The sequence below is a fragment of the Ostrinia nubilalis genome, chromosome 26 (genome assembly GCF_963855985.1).
Source record: "Ostrinia nubilalis chromosome 26, ilOstNubi1.1, whole genome shotgun sequence".
In the NCBI taxonomy this organism is placed as follows: Eukaryota; Metazoa; Arthropoda; class Insecta; order Lepidoptera; family Crambidae; genus Ostrinia; species Ostrinia nubilalis.
The window spans coordinates 10,406,787-10,423,961 of record NC_087113.1 but is presented as its reverse complement, the minus strand read 5'-3'; the positions used below and the strand labels follow the sequence as shown (position 1 = coordinate 10,423,961).

General features: G+C 39.5%; 2 protein-coding genes and 1 long non-coding RNA gene across 3 annotated transcripts; 1 reads left to right on the top strand and 2 right to left on the bottom strand.

Moving 5' to 3' along the window:
- Nucleotides 1–6,107: 6,107 nt before the first annotated feature.
- Nucleotides 6,108–7,891, bottom strand: LOC135084630 (zinc finger protein 28-like). The gene is made up of 2 exons (XM_063979398.1): nucleotides 7,551–7,891; nucleotides 6,108–7,454 (listed from the first exon to the last, which is right to left on the bottom strand). The coding sequence occupies exons 1-2, from the start codon at nucleotides 7,737–7,739 to the stop codon at nucleotides 6,231–6,233; spliced, it is 1,413 nt and encodes a 470-aa protein (XP_063835468.1). The 5' UTR covers nucleotides 7,740–7,891; the 3' UTR covers nucleotides 6,108–6,230.
- A 613-nt stretch (nucleotides 7,892–8,504) lies between these two features.
- On the bottom strand, nucleotides 8,505–10,391 carry LOC135084637 (uncharacterized). The gene is made up of 2 exons (XR_010259911.1): nucleotides 10,065–10,391; nucleotides 8,505–9,969 (listed from the first exon to the last, which is right to left on the bottom strand). It is a non-coding gene; the product is annotated as an uncharacterized LOC135084637 (long non-coding RNA).
- Nucleotides 10,392–11,021: 630 nt separating this feature from the next.
- Nucleotides 11,022–13,486, top strand: LOC135084697 (zinc finger protein 433-like). The gene is made up of 2 exons (XM_063979466.1): nucleotides 11,022–11,361; nucleotides 11,443–13,486. Exons 1-2 carry the CDS (start codon nucleotides 11,164–11,166, stop codon nucleotides 12,667–12,669), a joined length of 1,425 nt encoding a protein of 474 aa, XP_063835536.1. The 5' UTR covers nucleotides 11,022–11,163; the 3' UTR covers nucleotides 12,670–13,486.
- The last annotated feature ends 3,689 nt before the right edge of the window (nucleotides 13,487–17,175 follow it).

Here is a 17,175-nt window from a genome sequence, read left to right as displayed (position 1 = left end):
TTTTATTTGGTATACTAATTAATTAATGTAAATAAATCCTATGTCCAAACGTTTGTATTAATACAATAAAATAATGTTCGTCGAATCTGCCTATTTCATTATTACATAGTACGGTCAGTGTTTGGTAACCCAAAAGTGAACATTTTTATTTCAATACGCTGGCCACCCAGCGGAAATTTTAGTGTGGTACAGCACAATATGAAATATCGATATCGACATCGACTTGGTGATTGTATTGTTAGAAAAATGTAAGAGTCACACTTCTCCTGTAAATGATTTTACGTATAAACCGAACAAAAGAAAATTGAAACAGAGTTCCATACCATCTTTTCAAGTTGAATTTCGACGTTGAGCTACCCTTCTCAACGTCGAAATTCAATATTGAATATTGAAAGAGAATTAATACTCCAAATACCACCTCCTGTTCATCCTCTAAGGTCCGGTTTACACTAAGGCAGAGCGGAGCAGAAAAGTTTTTGAATAACCAATCAGATTCCCTTAATTGCTCATCGCCACTCCGCTCCCATGAAGCTAAAGATAAAAATGGAGGCCAGACTTGGAACAAAAACTTGAGTCAAATACCTACTTATCTCTATCTCGCTCTCTGTGGGTCGACCTCTCTTTTTAGTGTGGACTGTAGTATTGCTATCTCCTGATTTGAATCTCCTAGTAAATTCTTCGAAATAGCTAATTCACAAACCAAATCAGAAGTTAAACATATTATTAATAATTAAATATTTCTTTTTGATATCCCATAACTCTAGGGTATTAATACGACCACATAATAGGATCGAATGGCATATTTAATATTTTTCAATTCATTATTTCTTTTTCATTTTTCATGCAAATTCATTCGCCAAAAATACGACTATTATGTAAAACACCGTTACATTTCTTTTAAATTATGAATAATACAAACGAAGAATAAACCTCACGACATGTTGACTTAAAAATCGTCTTTATCTCCTACAAAATAAAAGCGCATATTGCATTGGAACGGTTACACTTACTGTACTGTGGTCTGTACTAGTGTAATTATTTAAACGTCGCAATTATAAAAACCAGTCATAGCGGTGACAGTTTAAGAACTAAAAATGATGATATCTTCGAAAATATGCATTTTCAACCGACTTCAAAAAAGGAGGAGGTTCTCAATTCGACCCGTATGTTTTTTTTTTTTTTTTTTTTTTTTTTTCTATGTTTGTTACGCGATAACTCCGCCAATTATGAACCGATTTGAACAAATCTTTTTTCGGCGTATAGGTAATACCTCAAGGGTGGTCCCATTTAAATTTAATAATAAAAAAAACAACCCCCAAGGGTGGAAAATTGGGGATGAACTTTTTTATACGCAATATCTCCGCCGATTATGAACCAATTTTTTTTGGTCTCAGTGTACTGCCTACCTTCAGTGGTAACATCAAGGTAATAATTAGTTAACTAAAAAGCAAGAAATAAGTAAAATTTTATAAAAAAAAATAAAACCGACTCCAAAAAACCTACACTAAAACGTAGAAAAATAATTACTAATTACCTACTTATTTATTAGGACGAATTATTAATATTTATGTAGGTATACCATGATTGATACTTTTGGAGTTGGTGCAGGCAAACTTTACATGTTTCATAATCTTGGCACCGACTCCAGAAGTATCAATCATGGTATACCTACATAAATATTAATAATTCGTCCTAATAAATAAGTAGGTAATTAGTAATTATTTTTCTACGTTTTAGTGTAGGTTTTTTGGAGTCGGTTTTATTTTTTTTTGGGACACATGATTCTTGGACATTATAAATTATTTTTATGTACAGAATAAACCCTTAAAGTAATGGGGTATCAAAAGGTTACACGCTGTATAAATATTAGGTACCTATTTCATGGGTAGTAGGGTAATGGTGGTAGGGTTAATACTGGGACGTTTTAAATTGCTTTTTAAAAGCCCTACTTGCATAAATAAATGGCTTGTTAGTTTTTTTTTTTCATGTAACTCATAAACTTCACAATTCGTATTGGTGCTAAGGAAGAAATGCCAAACTTCTGCGTATTTTCCTGTAAATAGAGATCTGAAACATTGAATCTTCCTTATGATAATAAATTAATTCATATTGTAATACTTGTTAAGTTGGTCTCGGGGTCGTGAAATAAGTTCGTAGGCACAATTCAATCATCAACAAGTATATTGTCAATTTAACACAACGAAATGTACATGAAACTTGGTTTATATCAGTCAAAACAATATCCAAACACCGAAATATTGGGAGAGTAATAATCACGCGTCGCGGCCATGGGCGGACTTTATTTCGTAACTCACGGGCTCGCGCGCTCTGCCGGCGCGCTCTCACCAACGGTCGCCGGCGTCTTTTCTAAAATCGACCCTATTGCAAGTCCGCCCATGGCCGCGACGCGCGCCATTTTACTCTCCCAGTATTTTGGTGTTTAGATATTGTTTTGACCGATATTATCCAAGTTTTATGTGTATTTCGTTGTGTTAAATTGACAATATACTTGTTGATGATTGAATTGTGCCTTGAACATTATTTCACGACCCCGAGACCAACTTAACAAGTATTACAGTGACGCCCAACTTGCGGGGCACGTTCTACACAAGTGTAAACAACGAAAGCCTTTCGACATTTACTTGAAGAACCCACTCTTTCTATCGTCTCAACATGCCACCGAAGAGGAATGCCGCGAGGACCGCGAGAAACGAGGGATCGGACTCGGACGCAGACTACACTGACACCGAAGCGAACCGGACAGTGGTTTCCTCACCGAACGTCACCATGTCGGAGGAAATGCTCCAGAACCTGGTCTCCAGCATCACCAGGAGCCAAGCGGAATCCAGCCGTACGCTGATAGAGAGCATCCTGACTGGTTACAGAGGCCAACATTCGCAAACATCATCGCCACAACCCGACTCACAGCGCCCGGGTAACTTCGCGAAGTGCACAGCGCGCTTCGACGGAAGGTCAAAGAACGCGGACGAGCTCGAAGCATTCATTGATGCCATCGAAGTGTACCGCGAGTGCACCAACGTCAGCGACGAGCATGCTCTGAGGGGGCTACCGATGCTGCTGGTCGGCGAGGCCGCCGTATGGTGGCAAGGCGTGAAGTCGTCGGTGACGTCATGGACCGAAGCCCTACAGCGACTTCGAGGGATGTTCGGCGTGCCGCGACCCGCGTATAAAATATTTCGCGACATATTTTCCGCCGAACAAAGTGACGAACGAGCCGATGTGTTTGTGAATAAAGTGCGCGCCTTATTATCAAAGTTACCGTACGTAGTACCCGAAGCAATGAAGCTAGACATTGTTTATGGACTTTTAGATCGTAAGATAAGAAAACGAGTGCCTCGTGACGCTGTGGACGGGCTGGAACAGCTGATAAGTAAAGTCAGGTTGGTAGAAGAGTCGCTGGCAGAGGTGAGTTCTCACGTTGGTAATAATAATAGCGCGAGCCCCGTTAACCCACCAACTGCGCGATGCCGCTCGACCGCGGGCCCGAGTGTTAACCCGTCGCATGCCGTAAACGACCCCCCGAGTTCATTTACGAGTAAACATCGCGACGAAGTTTATTTCGATTCGTGTAGTGAATCTGTGTCGAATATCCCGCGAGTTTCAAATACGAATTATAGCAATAGTGATGGGAAAAGGCGCGTTCGACCCAGGTGTAGTTACTGCAAACTTTTCGGCCATACTAAAGATAACTGCCGCAATAAAGAAATTAAAAGTGACGTAACTACATTTGAGTCGAACGATAGTAATGTCCTACGTTGCTACGGATGCGGTCAGCTGGGAGTAGTTAGATCAAAGTGCGATAATTGTAAAGGCGCACCCGGTTCGAGTAGTACGAGTAAATCGGACTTTAGTACGGCCTATGTCATAGACAGCGATGACGATCCAAGGCCGCTGATAGAAATTCAGGTCGTAAACCGAACGGGGGTGGCGATTATTGACACGGGGGCCACACACTCTATCGCAAGCCCCGTGCTGTATAATATGTTACGCGAGGCAGGTGTTACATTTAGGGAGTCCAAACGTATCGTAGGGCTTGCAAATGGATCGCAACACCTACAGACGACGCTCGAAGGCGAGGTCAATGTCACCTTGAAAGGTCGTATAATACCTACCGTGTTCTTGGTGCTACCACACGCGCGAACAAGAACCCTATTAGGTAGAGATTTTATTACCAAAGCTGGTATCCTGCTGGACTTACCGCAGAGCAGCTGGTGTTTCAACGATGGGCCGCGACGTTGGCATCCGTTCATCACCAGCTTCGAATTATCTACCACCAGCAAGGCAGAGCTGATGAAGGTAGAAGCAGCCGACCGGGTACTCCAGGGGAAGGTAAGGCCTAAGGGCGTATCAAGACCGACGATGCAGCTGAGTACCTGTATAGTGCACGGAGCCCGCGGCACTCAACGTGTTAACGGTCGGAGTGACCGGAAACCCCCTACGATATCGCCTCCCGATGGTTATTGCCCCAGGGCAGGTTCAATGCAGGGGGAGGCTCCCGGAAAACCACTACATCCATGTTGTGCCGACGTTGATTTAGCTTCTTTTAGTAAGAACCAAATCGAGTACCCAGAGTCACGTGACATGCTGCTATCCGACGTTCCGTCTAGGGGGAGGAGAGGGCCCTACAAGGGGTTCCATAATGTAATTGAGGTCATCAACCCCGCTGACGAAGCACGTCATATTCATTCCGCGCGCTATTATTCCGCTGGCGATTTATATCGACGAAACCGATTTCGTCAAGTTAGGGAGGCCGCGAGTACTGCGTACTGGCCGGAGGAACACGCAGGAGGGTATCGCGTCCCAAAGCTGACCCCGTCCCTAGGCGATGGACCGCCGAAACGGCTCAGTCAGAGGCATAGGCGTAGTAGACCCAAGGTATCATTTGCTGACCTTGACGCGAGGGCGCTATGTCTTGGTCAGAGGGGGAGGTTGTAACGCGACCTCTGTGGTTAATGCTCGCATTCGAATTTGGCGGGCTTTATTTCGTAACTCACGGGCTCGCGCGCTCTGCCGGCGCGCTCTCACCAACGGTCGCCGGCGTCTTTTCTAAAATCGACCCTATTGCAAGTCCGCCCATGGCCGCGACGCGCGCCATTTTACTCTCCCAGTATTTTGGTGTTTAGATATTGTTTTGACCGATATTATCCAAGTTTTATGTGTATTTCGTTGTGTTAAATTGACAATATACTTGTTGATGATTGAATTGTGCCTTGAACATTATTTCACGACCCCGAGACCAACTTAACAAGTATTACAATATTATTTAAAACAAAAACCATAGACTATGAACCATAGAGCAATGATTCTCATCGACAAAAATATCGATAGTGTCCCAGCGCCATCAGCTGTTACACAAATGTCATTACCTCGTCCCCCTCAGGAAATGGCGAAATTTTTTGTATGGAAATAAACGCGCGCTGCTACTCCTGAGCCCCGATTACGGTAATTTTTAACGTCAACAATCCAGACACGCTTCTCGATTCTGCGATACGATTGGTCGTTCAACAGCGTACGTCAGCTGTTTTGACCAATCGTATTGCAGAATCAGAAACGCGTCTGGATTGTAGACGTTAAAAGTTACCGTAATCGGGGCTCTGGTTGGTTAATAACTCTATGGTGGATCCATACGTTGTGGCAGCCACAGATTCACAATGACCAAAACTGAGTTTTAGATTTTTGCCGATTTTGCCACTTGGACGTTTCAAATTTTATATTCCTAAAATAGGTACTGGAAAAATCATCTTTAAACTTTTTTTATATGTGAACCCACACTACACCCCCTGGGTAAAAATATGTCAATAAAGTTGTAAAGCGTCTCTAGCGGATACTTTCAAGAACTAAAATCTTCACCTGACCCAATCCAACTGACCTCTTGAGGTCGAACACTTCACTGCTACCTTCATGGAAAACTTAAATTATCATTACCAGCCTATACTTATTCAATACAAATTAAATCATCTTACCATGTATTATGACTGAAATCATGCATGGGTTCATGCGTGATGATTTATTTATTTATTAATGCAAAACACTTGTAAGCTTACAGGCAGGTGATTGTGAGGAAAGAAAATACAAAAAATATACATTCAAATAGGTAGGTACTTGCTAAATATATTTATTCCATTTGATTAAAAAATTTGAGAAGCAATAGCACTTCTATTCATTGAGATATATCTGTACTACATATTATTAATATTATTTCAATGCTTCTATTGTAGGTTGACAATAGTGTATTGTGGAATGAATGTTTCCACAGTGACGGGCTGCAAATCTGCTCCTGAATATAACTTGCTATGGGGGTTGCTATGCCTATTCATATGTATTCTCAATTGACTACTTGTCACGAATTTCATAGGACATATTGAACACTGCTTGGTTGGTCCAAAATGTTTTCTGTGCTTATGGTCCATCCTACGAGAGGCAGAAAGAAAACTTTCATTGCACAATTCACAGGGAAATGGTTTTTCACCTGTATGAAGTCTTACATGGTAAACTAAGGCAGCTTGTGTCACAAACCTATTACCACACTGGTCACAATGGAAGTTCCTTTCCTTTGTATGCTTTACCATATGATTCTTTAGCTTACTGACAGCATCAAACTTCTTTTCACAAACTTTGCATTTCAGTACTTCACCAAATCCATGATCAGTCTTGATATGTGAGCGTATACTATTTTTTGATACATATCCTTTCTTACAAATATCACAAAAGAAGTTTGGTGTATTCCCTTCCTTTCCACAAACCTTTGCATGAGCCCTGTATGTGTAAATATTAGCAAAGTTTTTTCCACACCTTGGACATTTATTAGCTTTATGTTTCTCTAAATGAGCTTGTAATTTTTGTTTACATGGGACCTGCACACCACAAAGTTTACATATAACAGCCACATGTTTTGCCCGGTCATGGTATTTCAACATTCTGTGTGTGCTAAACATTTTCTTGCACTTTGGACATTTAATTTTTTTTGGATAGTGAACCCTTTCTGCATGGTATTCCAACTGACCAGGTGTAGCAAATATTTTGAAGCAATGTGGACAAGTATTTTTAGTTTTATTGTGAACTTTAACATTGTGCTTTGAAAGTTGGCTGTAGGATTTGAATTTTTTATCACATTCTGTACACTTCACACTCGTGGAATATTTTTTTTTGGCTTTTGAATAGCTTTTTCGAATCTGCAGCAGCACATCCTTTTTGACTTTTGGGCTATTGCGACTGGTGAACATGTCATTACCACATTCATTTATGATAAGATAAACAGATTTCCCATTTGGCCTGGCTGATTCAGCCAAGTTAAGACTAGAGCTTAGCCTGCTCATGACTTCAGCCCACTTGCTGGAAGAGTAGTTAAGGAGTCGCTTGAACAGATATGCATTGGCAACTGTATCAGCGCAGACATTACAGAAGTTCTCTGGGAGCGCCTCATCAGCTCCTACCTGAAACATTAGTATTGATTAGTGTTGTACTTGTATCTTGGCGATGACATGATTGACTACTCCAGCTAGTTTAAATATTAAATTTATATCACTTACACCCAGTTCGTGGAGCATTTCAACGAAATTAACTGAGCCCTCATAGTACGGCCTCTGGAGTAAAAAACTATCGCCAATATTAGTCACGGTTTGCCCAGCAGTAGATGCCAAACATAACCTGCAAATGTCTCCACTTTGCCCAGATAAGAACTTTAGGGCAGTTGACATATGATGGCAGTCGTAAGCCATTTTATGAATGTTGATGAAAAAGTGTGTTTATTAACATTGAGTTTATCCAAATATCCAAAATAGCTACAAAACAAAATAGCCGTTTTCAACAACACCACAGTAAGTTTTTTTTTTCAAATGACATTGACAGTCACAGCATGGCAGATGGATGACAGCTTCACAGCTTGACACTGACAGTGATAGATGACAGCTGAAGATAGTGGCTGCCACACAGATAATAAATCTAAGTCATGGTTCTCAAAACCAAGTGCTCTATGGACCATCCGTTCGCTTTAAGCACACTTTAAGTTTGCTGCGATATGACGTCACTCGAAGGGAATCGTCTATCTATAACTTTATCAAACTATATTTAAAATATAATTTAATTATAATATAGTATACTTCGTTCGTTCGTTTTCAGCCAAATGACGTCCACTGCTGGACAAAGGATACTATTTTAAACTATTTTTTAATTGTTAAAAATTGAGTGTTTGCGTAAAATAAGAGACATTAATTGCCTTTAATCACTAACTTTTACATAATTGCGTTTAATCGCGGTTGGGGGAAAGGACGCGCATTCCTCCCTCGTGATTCCTCGGACCGGCAAACTTATCGCGAACGGGTAGTACAAAAATATTTAATTTTACTTGTAGAAAACAGAAATAAAACAGTATGTTTTATTAGACATTTCGTCTTGATTTGAATTTAAGTGGTTTAAATAAATATAATTTCTCATTGTTGGTTCCAGTCCAGGCACAGGTTCCAGGTTTGAAAAAAAAAAATGCAAACATTCATGATTCCTTTATAAGAGCATTCATGACATCTATATATATTTAAAATGTTTGTGTGTCCGTCTGATCATTGAACATGAACAATCTATCTAGTCATTTGGTAGTATGCCCAGCCACATTAAAATAAGGAACTGGTATTTTAACAGCCATGTGTAACATTAAAGAAATCATTTCGAGGTATTGTTGGCCCCCTCACAACTCGATAGCTACTTGTACACTCATGAAATTAAGCACATTCATTTGAGAAGCAAATAGCACTTCTATAGCTTGCATGTTTCCACAAAGACGGGCTGAATATCTGCTCCTGAATATAGCTTACTATGTGGGTTGCTATGCCTATACATATGTGTTTTCAACTGACTACTTTTCACAAATTTCTTGGGACATATTGAACACTGCTTGGTTGGTCCAAAATGTTTTCTGTGTTTATGTTCCATCAGACGAGAAGCAGAAACAAACCTTTCATCGCACAATTCACAGACAAATGGCCTTTCACCTGTATGTAGTCTGACGTGGTAAACTAAGCCAGCTTGTGTCACAAACTTACTACCACATTGGTCGCAACAGAAGTTCTTTTCTTTCGTATGCTTTACCATATGATTCTTTAGTTTACTGGCCCTAATAAACTTCTTTTTACAAACTTTGCATTTCAGTACTTTGCCAAATCCATGATCGATCTTTAAATGTGAGCGTAAACCATCTTTTTTTACATATCCTTTCTCACAAATATCACAAAAGAATTTTGGTGTTTTCCCTTCCTTTCCACAAGCCTTTACATGAGCCTTGTATGTATAACTAGTAGCAAAGGTTTTTCCACACCTTGGACATTTATTAGCTTTATGTTTCTCTAAATGAGCTTGTAATTTTTGTTTACATGGGACCTGCACACCACAAAGTTTACATATAACTGCCACATGTTTTGCCCGGTCATGGTATTTCAACATTCTGGGTGTGCTTAACATTTCATTGCACTTTGGACATTGAATTTTTTTTGGACAGTGAACCTTTTCTGTGTGGTATTCCAACCGACTAGGTGTAGCAAACATTTTGAAACAATAAGGACATGAAATTTCAGTTTTATTGTGAACTTTTACATTGTGTTTTGAAAGTAGGCTGTTGGATTTGAATTTTTTATAACATTCTGTACACTTCACACTCGTGGATTTTTTTTCTTTGGCTTTTGCATAACTTTTTCGAATCTGAATCAGCACATCCTTTTTGACTTTTGGGCTATTGCGACTGGTGAACATGTCACTACCATATTCATTTATGATAAGATAAACAGATTTCCCATTTGGCCTGGCTGATTCAGCCAAGTTAAGACTAGAGCTTAGCCTGCTCATGACTTCAGCCCACTTGCTGGAAGAGTAGTTAAGGAGTCGCTTGAACAGATATGCGTTGGCAACTGTATCAGCGCAGACATTACAGAAGTTCTCTGGGAGCGCCTCATCAGCTCCTACCTGAAACATTAGTATTGATTAGTGTTGTACTTGTATCTTGGCGATGCCAAATTGACTACTCCAGCTAGTTTAAATATTAAATTTATATCACTTACACCCAGTTCGTGGAGCATTTCAACGAAATTAACTGAGCCCTCATAGTACGGCCTCTGGAGTAAAAAACTATCGCCAATATTAGTCACGGTTTGCCCAGCAGTAGATGCCAAACATAACCTGCAAATGTCTCCACTTTGCCCAGCTAAGAACTTTAGGGCAGTTGACATAAGATAGCAGTCATTAGCCATTTTATGAATGTTGATAAAAATGTGTGTTCACTGTTCAATAGCATTGGGTTTATCCAAAGAACTATTTTGTGGATCAATTAATAACAACAATAGCGCTTGCTACATATTTATAGTGATCTGTGACAATAGCCGTTTATATGACAGCCAGCTTGACACTTTGACAGTGTTTGACAGTGACAGACGAGTGCAGATGACATGTTTTTTTTTCATAGAAGTTTTACGGCTTTGGACATGCTTTGGATAATCCATACGGCGTGCAGATGACAGCTGAAGATAGTGATGCTGATGATTCTGAACTTGAGCTCACAAATTGTGCCATTGAGCTCATTTTTATTACAAAACACCTCGATTTAACGGGCGAGGTTATTCCAGATTTTTTTCAAAAAGTATCATTTTTTATTATTTGTTGGCATTTTTTGTGTATTTTATGTATTTTTTTAGTATTGCCTGTTATTTAGCATTATTACTGTTTATATTTTATCAGGATATACCGCTTAGTTTAAAAGTTATTACGTTTTCTTTACATTAGGTAATTGGAAGAGAAAAAAATTCTATAAAAAATTAAAAAAAATCTCAAAAATTTTTTGACCTCTTTTTTGTCGATAAAAATAGGTCCAGTTTCATCTATTTTCATATTATGTACACTTTAACGTGACACACTGTATAAGAGGTCGTCTCCATAAAAAGCTGTGCACTCGAAGCTCTGATAAATTTTGATTGAAACGTTCAACAGTTCATACGCCGCCATTTTGATGGCGTCTGCTTGTAAATGTAAATTTTTACAGCATTGCACTTTCCTGAATGTGTTCTTGAACGAAAATTGCATAGGCGGTTTATTTGACATGACAATTTAGTTTTAAAATTGAAAAGTTGAACAAGTTTCGTGCGGTTTAGTGTACGATTTATAAAAATGTTGGAAAAGTACGAAGTAAATTTATTAGTCTCAAATGTGGTGAACGAATGCCGTTTTAGCCACTGCAGGTTATGCCTAAGAGGTATAGAAAAAGAGTACGTCACACTAAAAGATTTTGTCGAGATGGACTTTCTGACCGACGATGCTCAGCTTCTTCCTGAATTCTTTGGCCAGGTGCTTTCTTCGGAGAGTAAGGTTAGTTGTGGCAAAGGTACTAGAATCTTAGTTTATTAAAACCATAATAGAATATACTAATGCTTTGGTTAATTATTACAGGCTGAAGGAAAGATCGCTGGCGTTGACGCTGTGTGCTTGAGCTGTGTTGAAAATATGCTTGAAATGATGACTTTCATTAAAATGTGTAAAAGTTCTAATGACCTGCTACACAACGTTTTTAATGGATTAACAGAAGCATTAAATGTTGAACTTGATACCACTAATAATAAAGCAGTCTACGTCTTTGTGGAAGAGCATGAATCTAAACTTCATCCAGTTAAAAAAGACAATACAGATAATGAGAATTTTAATGCACTGAAACTGAGACATGAGAGGAAAACAAAACAATACGAATGTACAAAATGTGACATGTTGTTGGACAACCTGCTTGAAATAAAAGCTCACAACTTTAGTTTTCATTATGAAATTACCTGTGACGTTTGTTATGAGAGTTTTTCAAATGAGTTGGATTTGGAAAATCATTCAGTTATGGCACACCGATACGGATGCGACGAATGCGGTATTCGTATGGACACTGACACAGAGCTGTTCAGTCACATCAGAAAAAACCACAACGTTTATGTGTGCAAAGACTGTGGAGTTTCCTGTGAAGGCGTTGACAAGCTGCAGATACATGAACGGAGGCATCTTTTTTCCAAAAGAAGCAAATGCCCTAAATGTGGTAAACTATACACTTCAAAGGATTTCTTTGAAAGGCATGTGAAATTATGTTTGGAGGATAAGTTGGACCCGCATCCGTTTAGAACTGAAATTGTAAAAACATATATTTGTGATCTGTGCGGGAAGGGCTACAGTACCCCCGGCGGGCTCCGGGTCCACGAGAGGTTCACGCACGGCAACGCCAAGCCACATGAATGTGAATATTGCGGGAAGCAGTTCACCGCTCCCAGTTACCTGAAGACCCACATGTTAAAACATACAGGAGAGAAGAATTTTAAGTGTACAATATGTAACAGAAGATTTGTGTCTAAAGAAGCCTTATTGTATCATACCAGAAGACACACTGGCGAGAAGCCGTATTCTTGCAAGTATTGCAACGAGAGGTTTGTTAATGCGTCTGCTAGAGCGGAACATGTGAAATTTAAGCATGTGGGTCCAAAACTGTCGTGCGAGATCTGTTCCCGCAAGTTCGTGACGGCTTCCTTCTTGAAGCTGCACATGAACAGGCACAGCGACCCCACCAGCAAGATGTACGTGTCGCGGACGCTGCCGCCCAACATGCCGGGCGATGAAAATAAAAAGATTAGATTTGCGATCCTGAAATAACATAGGATCTCAATCAAACTTGTGAATCTATACTCAACATCAAATAAACCGCACCTTCCGCGACGCGAACTTTAACGATTTTCTTCTGACACAATCATGGTGCCCCAATAATATTGGTGTTATTTGAAAGCCCAATAAATATCCTTAAAGAAAAACACATTTAATTTCTTAATAAATGATTAACATATACCATAAATGTGACTTGAAAAAATACCTCACTTTGGGCCCACCTATGGGCTCAATTAGACCAATTTTTATGGTTATAAAACCAAATAATGATCTCACGTGTCCTCTTTAACAGATGGATAGCGATTAATCCCAACTTAACAGTTTTATAGCCATAAAAGTTGGCTCTAGCGTAACTACCTATTTTTTGAAGAAGTGACTGGATCCTTCTAAAGACACATTTTTGGGGTAAAAACCTTTCCTTTAATGAAATGAAGGTTAGAACTAGGCTTTCAAATGGTGCCAATATTGGTGGGAAGTGGGGAAGCATACGTTTGAAAATGCTTGTCGCGGGAGGTGCGATTTATTTGATGTCGAGTGTAGTTTGAAAAATAATATACCATAATAGACTGAAATAGAAGCAATAAATTGAATCATATGTTTAATCTGGAAATCATATCTTTCATAGAATCATAATCAAATTAGTTACTGAAATAGTGCCTGATTAGAGTCTGAGAAAGCAGCAATGAGTTGAAGGATTTGTTTAATCCGAAATCTAGGTATTTATTGTATTTGTGTTTCAATAATGAAATTACTTATGTCTTTATACACACACTGTAAATTATTTTTTATAAAGTACATAATGCACAAATTGTGTTTCATTGAAAAGTTAGGGCTATACCACATAATTCATATTTTGGCCTTATATCTGTGATTATATCCATGTGCGTTCCCTTCGAGAGGCCACTGTGGAAAACGAAGGTTTCGTATACATAAATATTTAGCAGAACCTCTAAAACAAATGTAGCCAGAATGATAAATTTGTAGGTGTTGTAAGTTGGACGCTACAACCCGCCGAATGTGGTCCCTCAGATGAACTATGTCAAATACCAAATTACTGAATCTGACCAAATAAGATGATTTTGATGAATGGTAATATTTAGGAGGTAAATCGTAGGGCTACATACGAAAATAAGAGCTCTGGATAGTTACTGCAAATAAAGAAAATCCAATCAGACGATGGGCCCTCAGTTCACCAGTGCACAAAATTTACTTTAATGCTACAAATTGGATCTTGAGACTAAGTTCCTTTGGTAAGGTTTTAATTTTAGCAGAAGTAGCCACAATGCTACCCTGAGAGTACAGGGTTTATATATTCTACTAGTACAGAATAAAAGTTCTAGTAAAGTGAGCCCTCGGAACACACGCTAAAAACCAATTCCATGATAAATATCTCGCCCAACTCATTGTTTGATAAAAATAGTTTACACCATTTATGTACAAAATTTGCAGTTTAAAATTGTATTCAAATATTATTGCTGTATAAAGTATTTAATAGGCCAGTAGAATTAAACACAAAAATGAATTAAATCGGAAATAATTCCTACTAAAGATTTTAGGGTTTTAATGGCTTCATTAGTTGCCCATAAAGATTCTCCTAGATTTTCGACTTCGACGGAGTTGTGCTTAAGTGGTGGGGGCCCTCGAAAGGGGCGCTTTTTCGGTTTTCCGGTTATACCGCGTAAAGGACTTACCCTATCGAAAAGTGGTCTTCCTGACGGTTGAAGGGCATTTAATCCTGCATTAAATAAGACCAAATTCATATGTTTTGGACAAACCGTTCTCGTGCAAATGTTCGGCAAAGTAGAAAATATGTGTATAATTAATGACCCTCTCCACGTCCAATGGCTCGTTACCCGCAGGCTTCCAAGTCTTGAAAAGAAGCGCCTCAACCAGTGTAACCCTATCAAGGCTTACGAGCTGGATGCGCCTATCCTTGTTCGTCCCAGCCGTTCCTTAACTGCGGTTGCTGCACCTCTTCCTGGCACTCACCTGAACGACTCTGTGTTACCTACTGTGGCTGTCCCTCTTCCTTGTATCCTCCTGCACGACTACGTTGCCTAGCAGTATGCCTGGTCTAAGGTTCGACGCCAAAAATCAACAACAACAAGTTCATATTAAAACGCTGAAGAGTTTTTTGTTTGTTTGTTTGAACGCGCTAATCTAGTAGAATTACTAGTTTGATTGAAATAATTATTATTGTGTTGAATAGCTCATAAATTGAGGAAGGCTATAGGATATATACAATCACTCTACAACTAATAGAGGCGAAGCAGTAAAGAAAAATGTTGCAAGCACGGAAAATATATTTAAACTATTTCCACGCGTACGAAGTTGATTTTGTGGCGTCGAACCTTGGACCAGGCATATGGCTAAGCAATGCAATCGTACAGGAGGGTACAAGGAAGAGGGGCAGCCACATTAGGTAACACAGAGTCGTTCAGGAGAGTACCAGGAAGAGGTGCAGCAACCGCAGTTAAGGAACGGCTGGGACGAACAAGGATAGGCGAATCCAACTCGTGAGCCTTGACAGGGATACGCTGGTTAAGGCGACCCTTTACAAGGCTTGGGAGCCTACGGGTGACGAGCTATTGGACGTGGAGAGTGTCATTAATTATACACATATTTTCTACTTTGCCGAACATTTGCACGAGAACGGTTTGTCCAAAACATATGAATTTGGTCTTATTTAATGCAGGATTAAATGCCCTTCAACCGTCAGGAAGACCACTTTTCGATAGGGTAAGTCCTTTACGCGGTATAACCGGAAAACCTAAAAAGCGCCCCTTTCGGGGGCCCCCACCACTTAAGCATAACTCCGTCGAAGTCGAAAACCTAGGAGAGTCTTAATGGGCAACCAATGAAGCCATTAAAGCAATAAAATCTTTTGTAGGAATTATTTCCGATTTAAAATCTAATTCTACTGGACTATAAAGAAATATCTTGGTTCTTAAATTCTCCGTAATGATTTTGTGTATGTTAACCACACTGTCGATTTTTTTAGGAAATTCAAAACTAAAGTATAAGTAGGTATCCTGTACTATTGCCTAAGAGGTATTTTGAGATAAATCCGAGTCTATTGATTTTATTTTAATTAAATAGGTAAGTACGAAGTAAAAATAATTTTATTTAAAGTACCTACGCATTGTGAGATACGGAATAGATTTATGCTGGATTTCTATATTGAGCTGTGATACAACAAAATCGATTAATGCCGCGGTTCATTAATCAATAGCAGTGAATCGTTCGTTCGTTTCAGCCAAAAGACGTCCACTGCTGGTCAAAGGCCTTCCCCAAAGATTTCCACAATGGCCGGTCCTGTGCCACTCGCATCCAGGTACCTCCCGCGACCTTCACCAAAACGTCGGTCCACGCCACGTCTTCCGGCTCGTCGTCGCCACTCAAGAATTTTCCTGCCCCAGCGGCCATCAGCTCTACGAGCTATGTGCCCCGCCCAAGCTGCCACTTGATTTTAGCTATTCTGCGGGCTATGTCAGTCACTTTGGTTCTCCTACGAATCTCCTCATTTCTGATTCGATCACGTAGGGAAACTCCGAGCATAGCTCGCTCCATGGCCCTTTGGGTGACCTTGAGCCTTCATGAGGCCCATAGTAAACGACCACGTCTCAGATCCGTACCTATACCATCACTGGCAACACACACTGGTCAGTCTTAAATAAATAAAATAAAATAAAAGTATTTAGGTAATTCAGATAACAGAGATCCATAAATGTTAGTAAAAACTTAGGCTAATGTTAGTATCTTATTTCTAAAACCGACCTCGTCCTGCTGAGCATGTGGCCGATCAGTGGACAATCCCCACTTTCGGCTTCAGTTCGCTGTGGCACAGTTCTTAAGACACTGCGGTATTTCGGACGTGAGAATATCGCGAAGCTTCCCGGCGGACACTGCCCAGCCGAGTTGAATTCGACGATTGAGTAAAAATCGCCCTGTATACATGGTGATTTTGTTATCAGTATACTTTTTTTTATTAAGCTCTATCTATAGAAATGTTTAACAGTACAACTTTATCTTGAATTTTTTTAATCATGGTATAGGTTGTGTAGGGACACTTTTTCTAGTTATCCATTAATTTTCTGATGTGTGGTTACCCTAATACGAATATTTTGTTCACACATAAATGAGTCCGTTTTATTTCAAGAAAGGAAATATTTACACACCACACAGATACTCAAGTTTGTACTACCTAATGACTACGTTTTTATATTATTATGTGTAAATTAATACACCTTCCACCTTGTCTCTAAATATGATAACTATTTTCTGAAACGTGTGGCCCGAGGGCTCACTTTACTAGAGCTTTTATTCTGTACTAGTAGAATATATAAACCCTGTACTCTCAGGGTAGCATTGTGGCTACTTCTGCTAAAATTAAAACCTTACCAAAGAAACTTAGTCTCAAGTTCCAATTTGTAGCATTAAAGTAAATTTTGTGCACTGGTGAACTGAGGGCCCATCGTCTGATTGGATTTTCTTTAT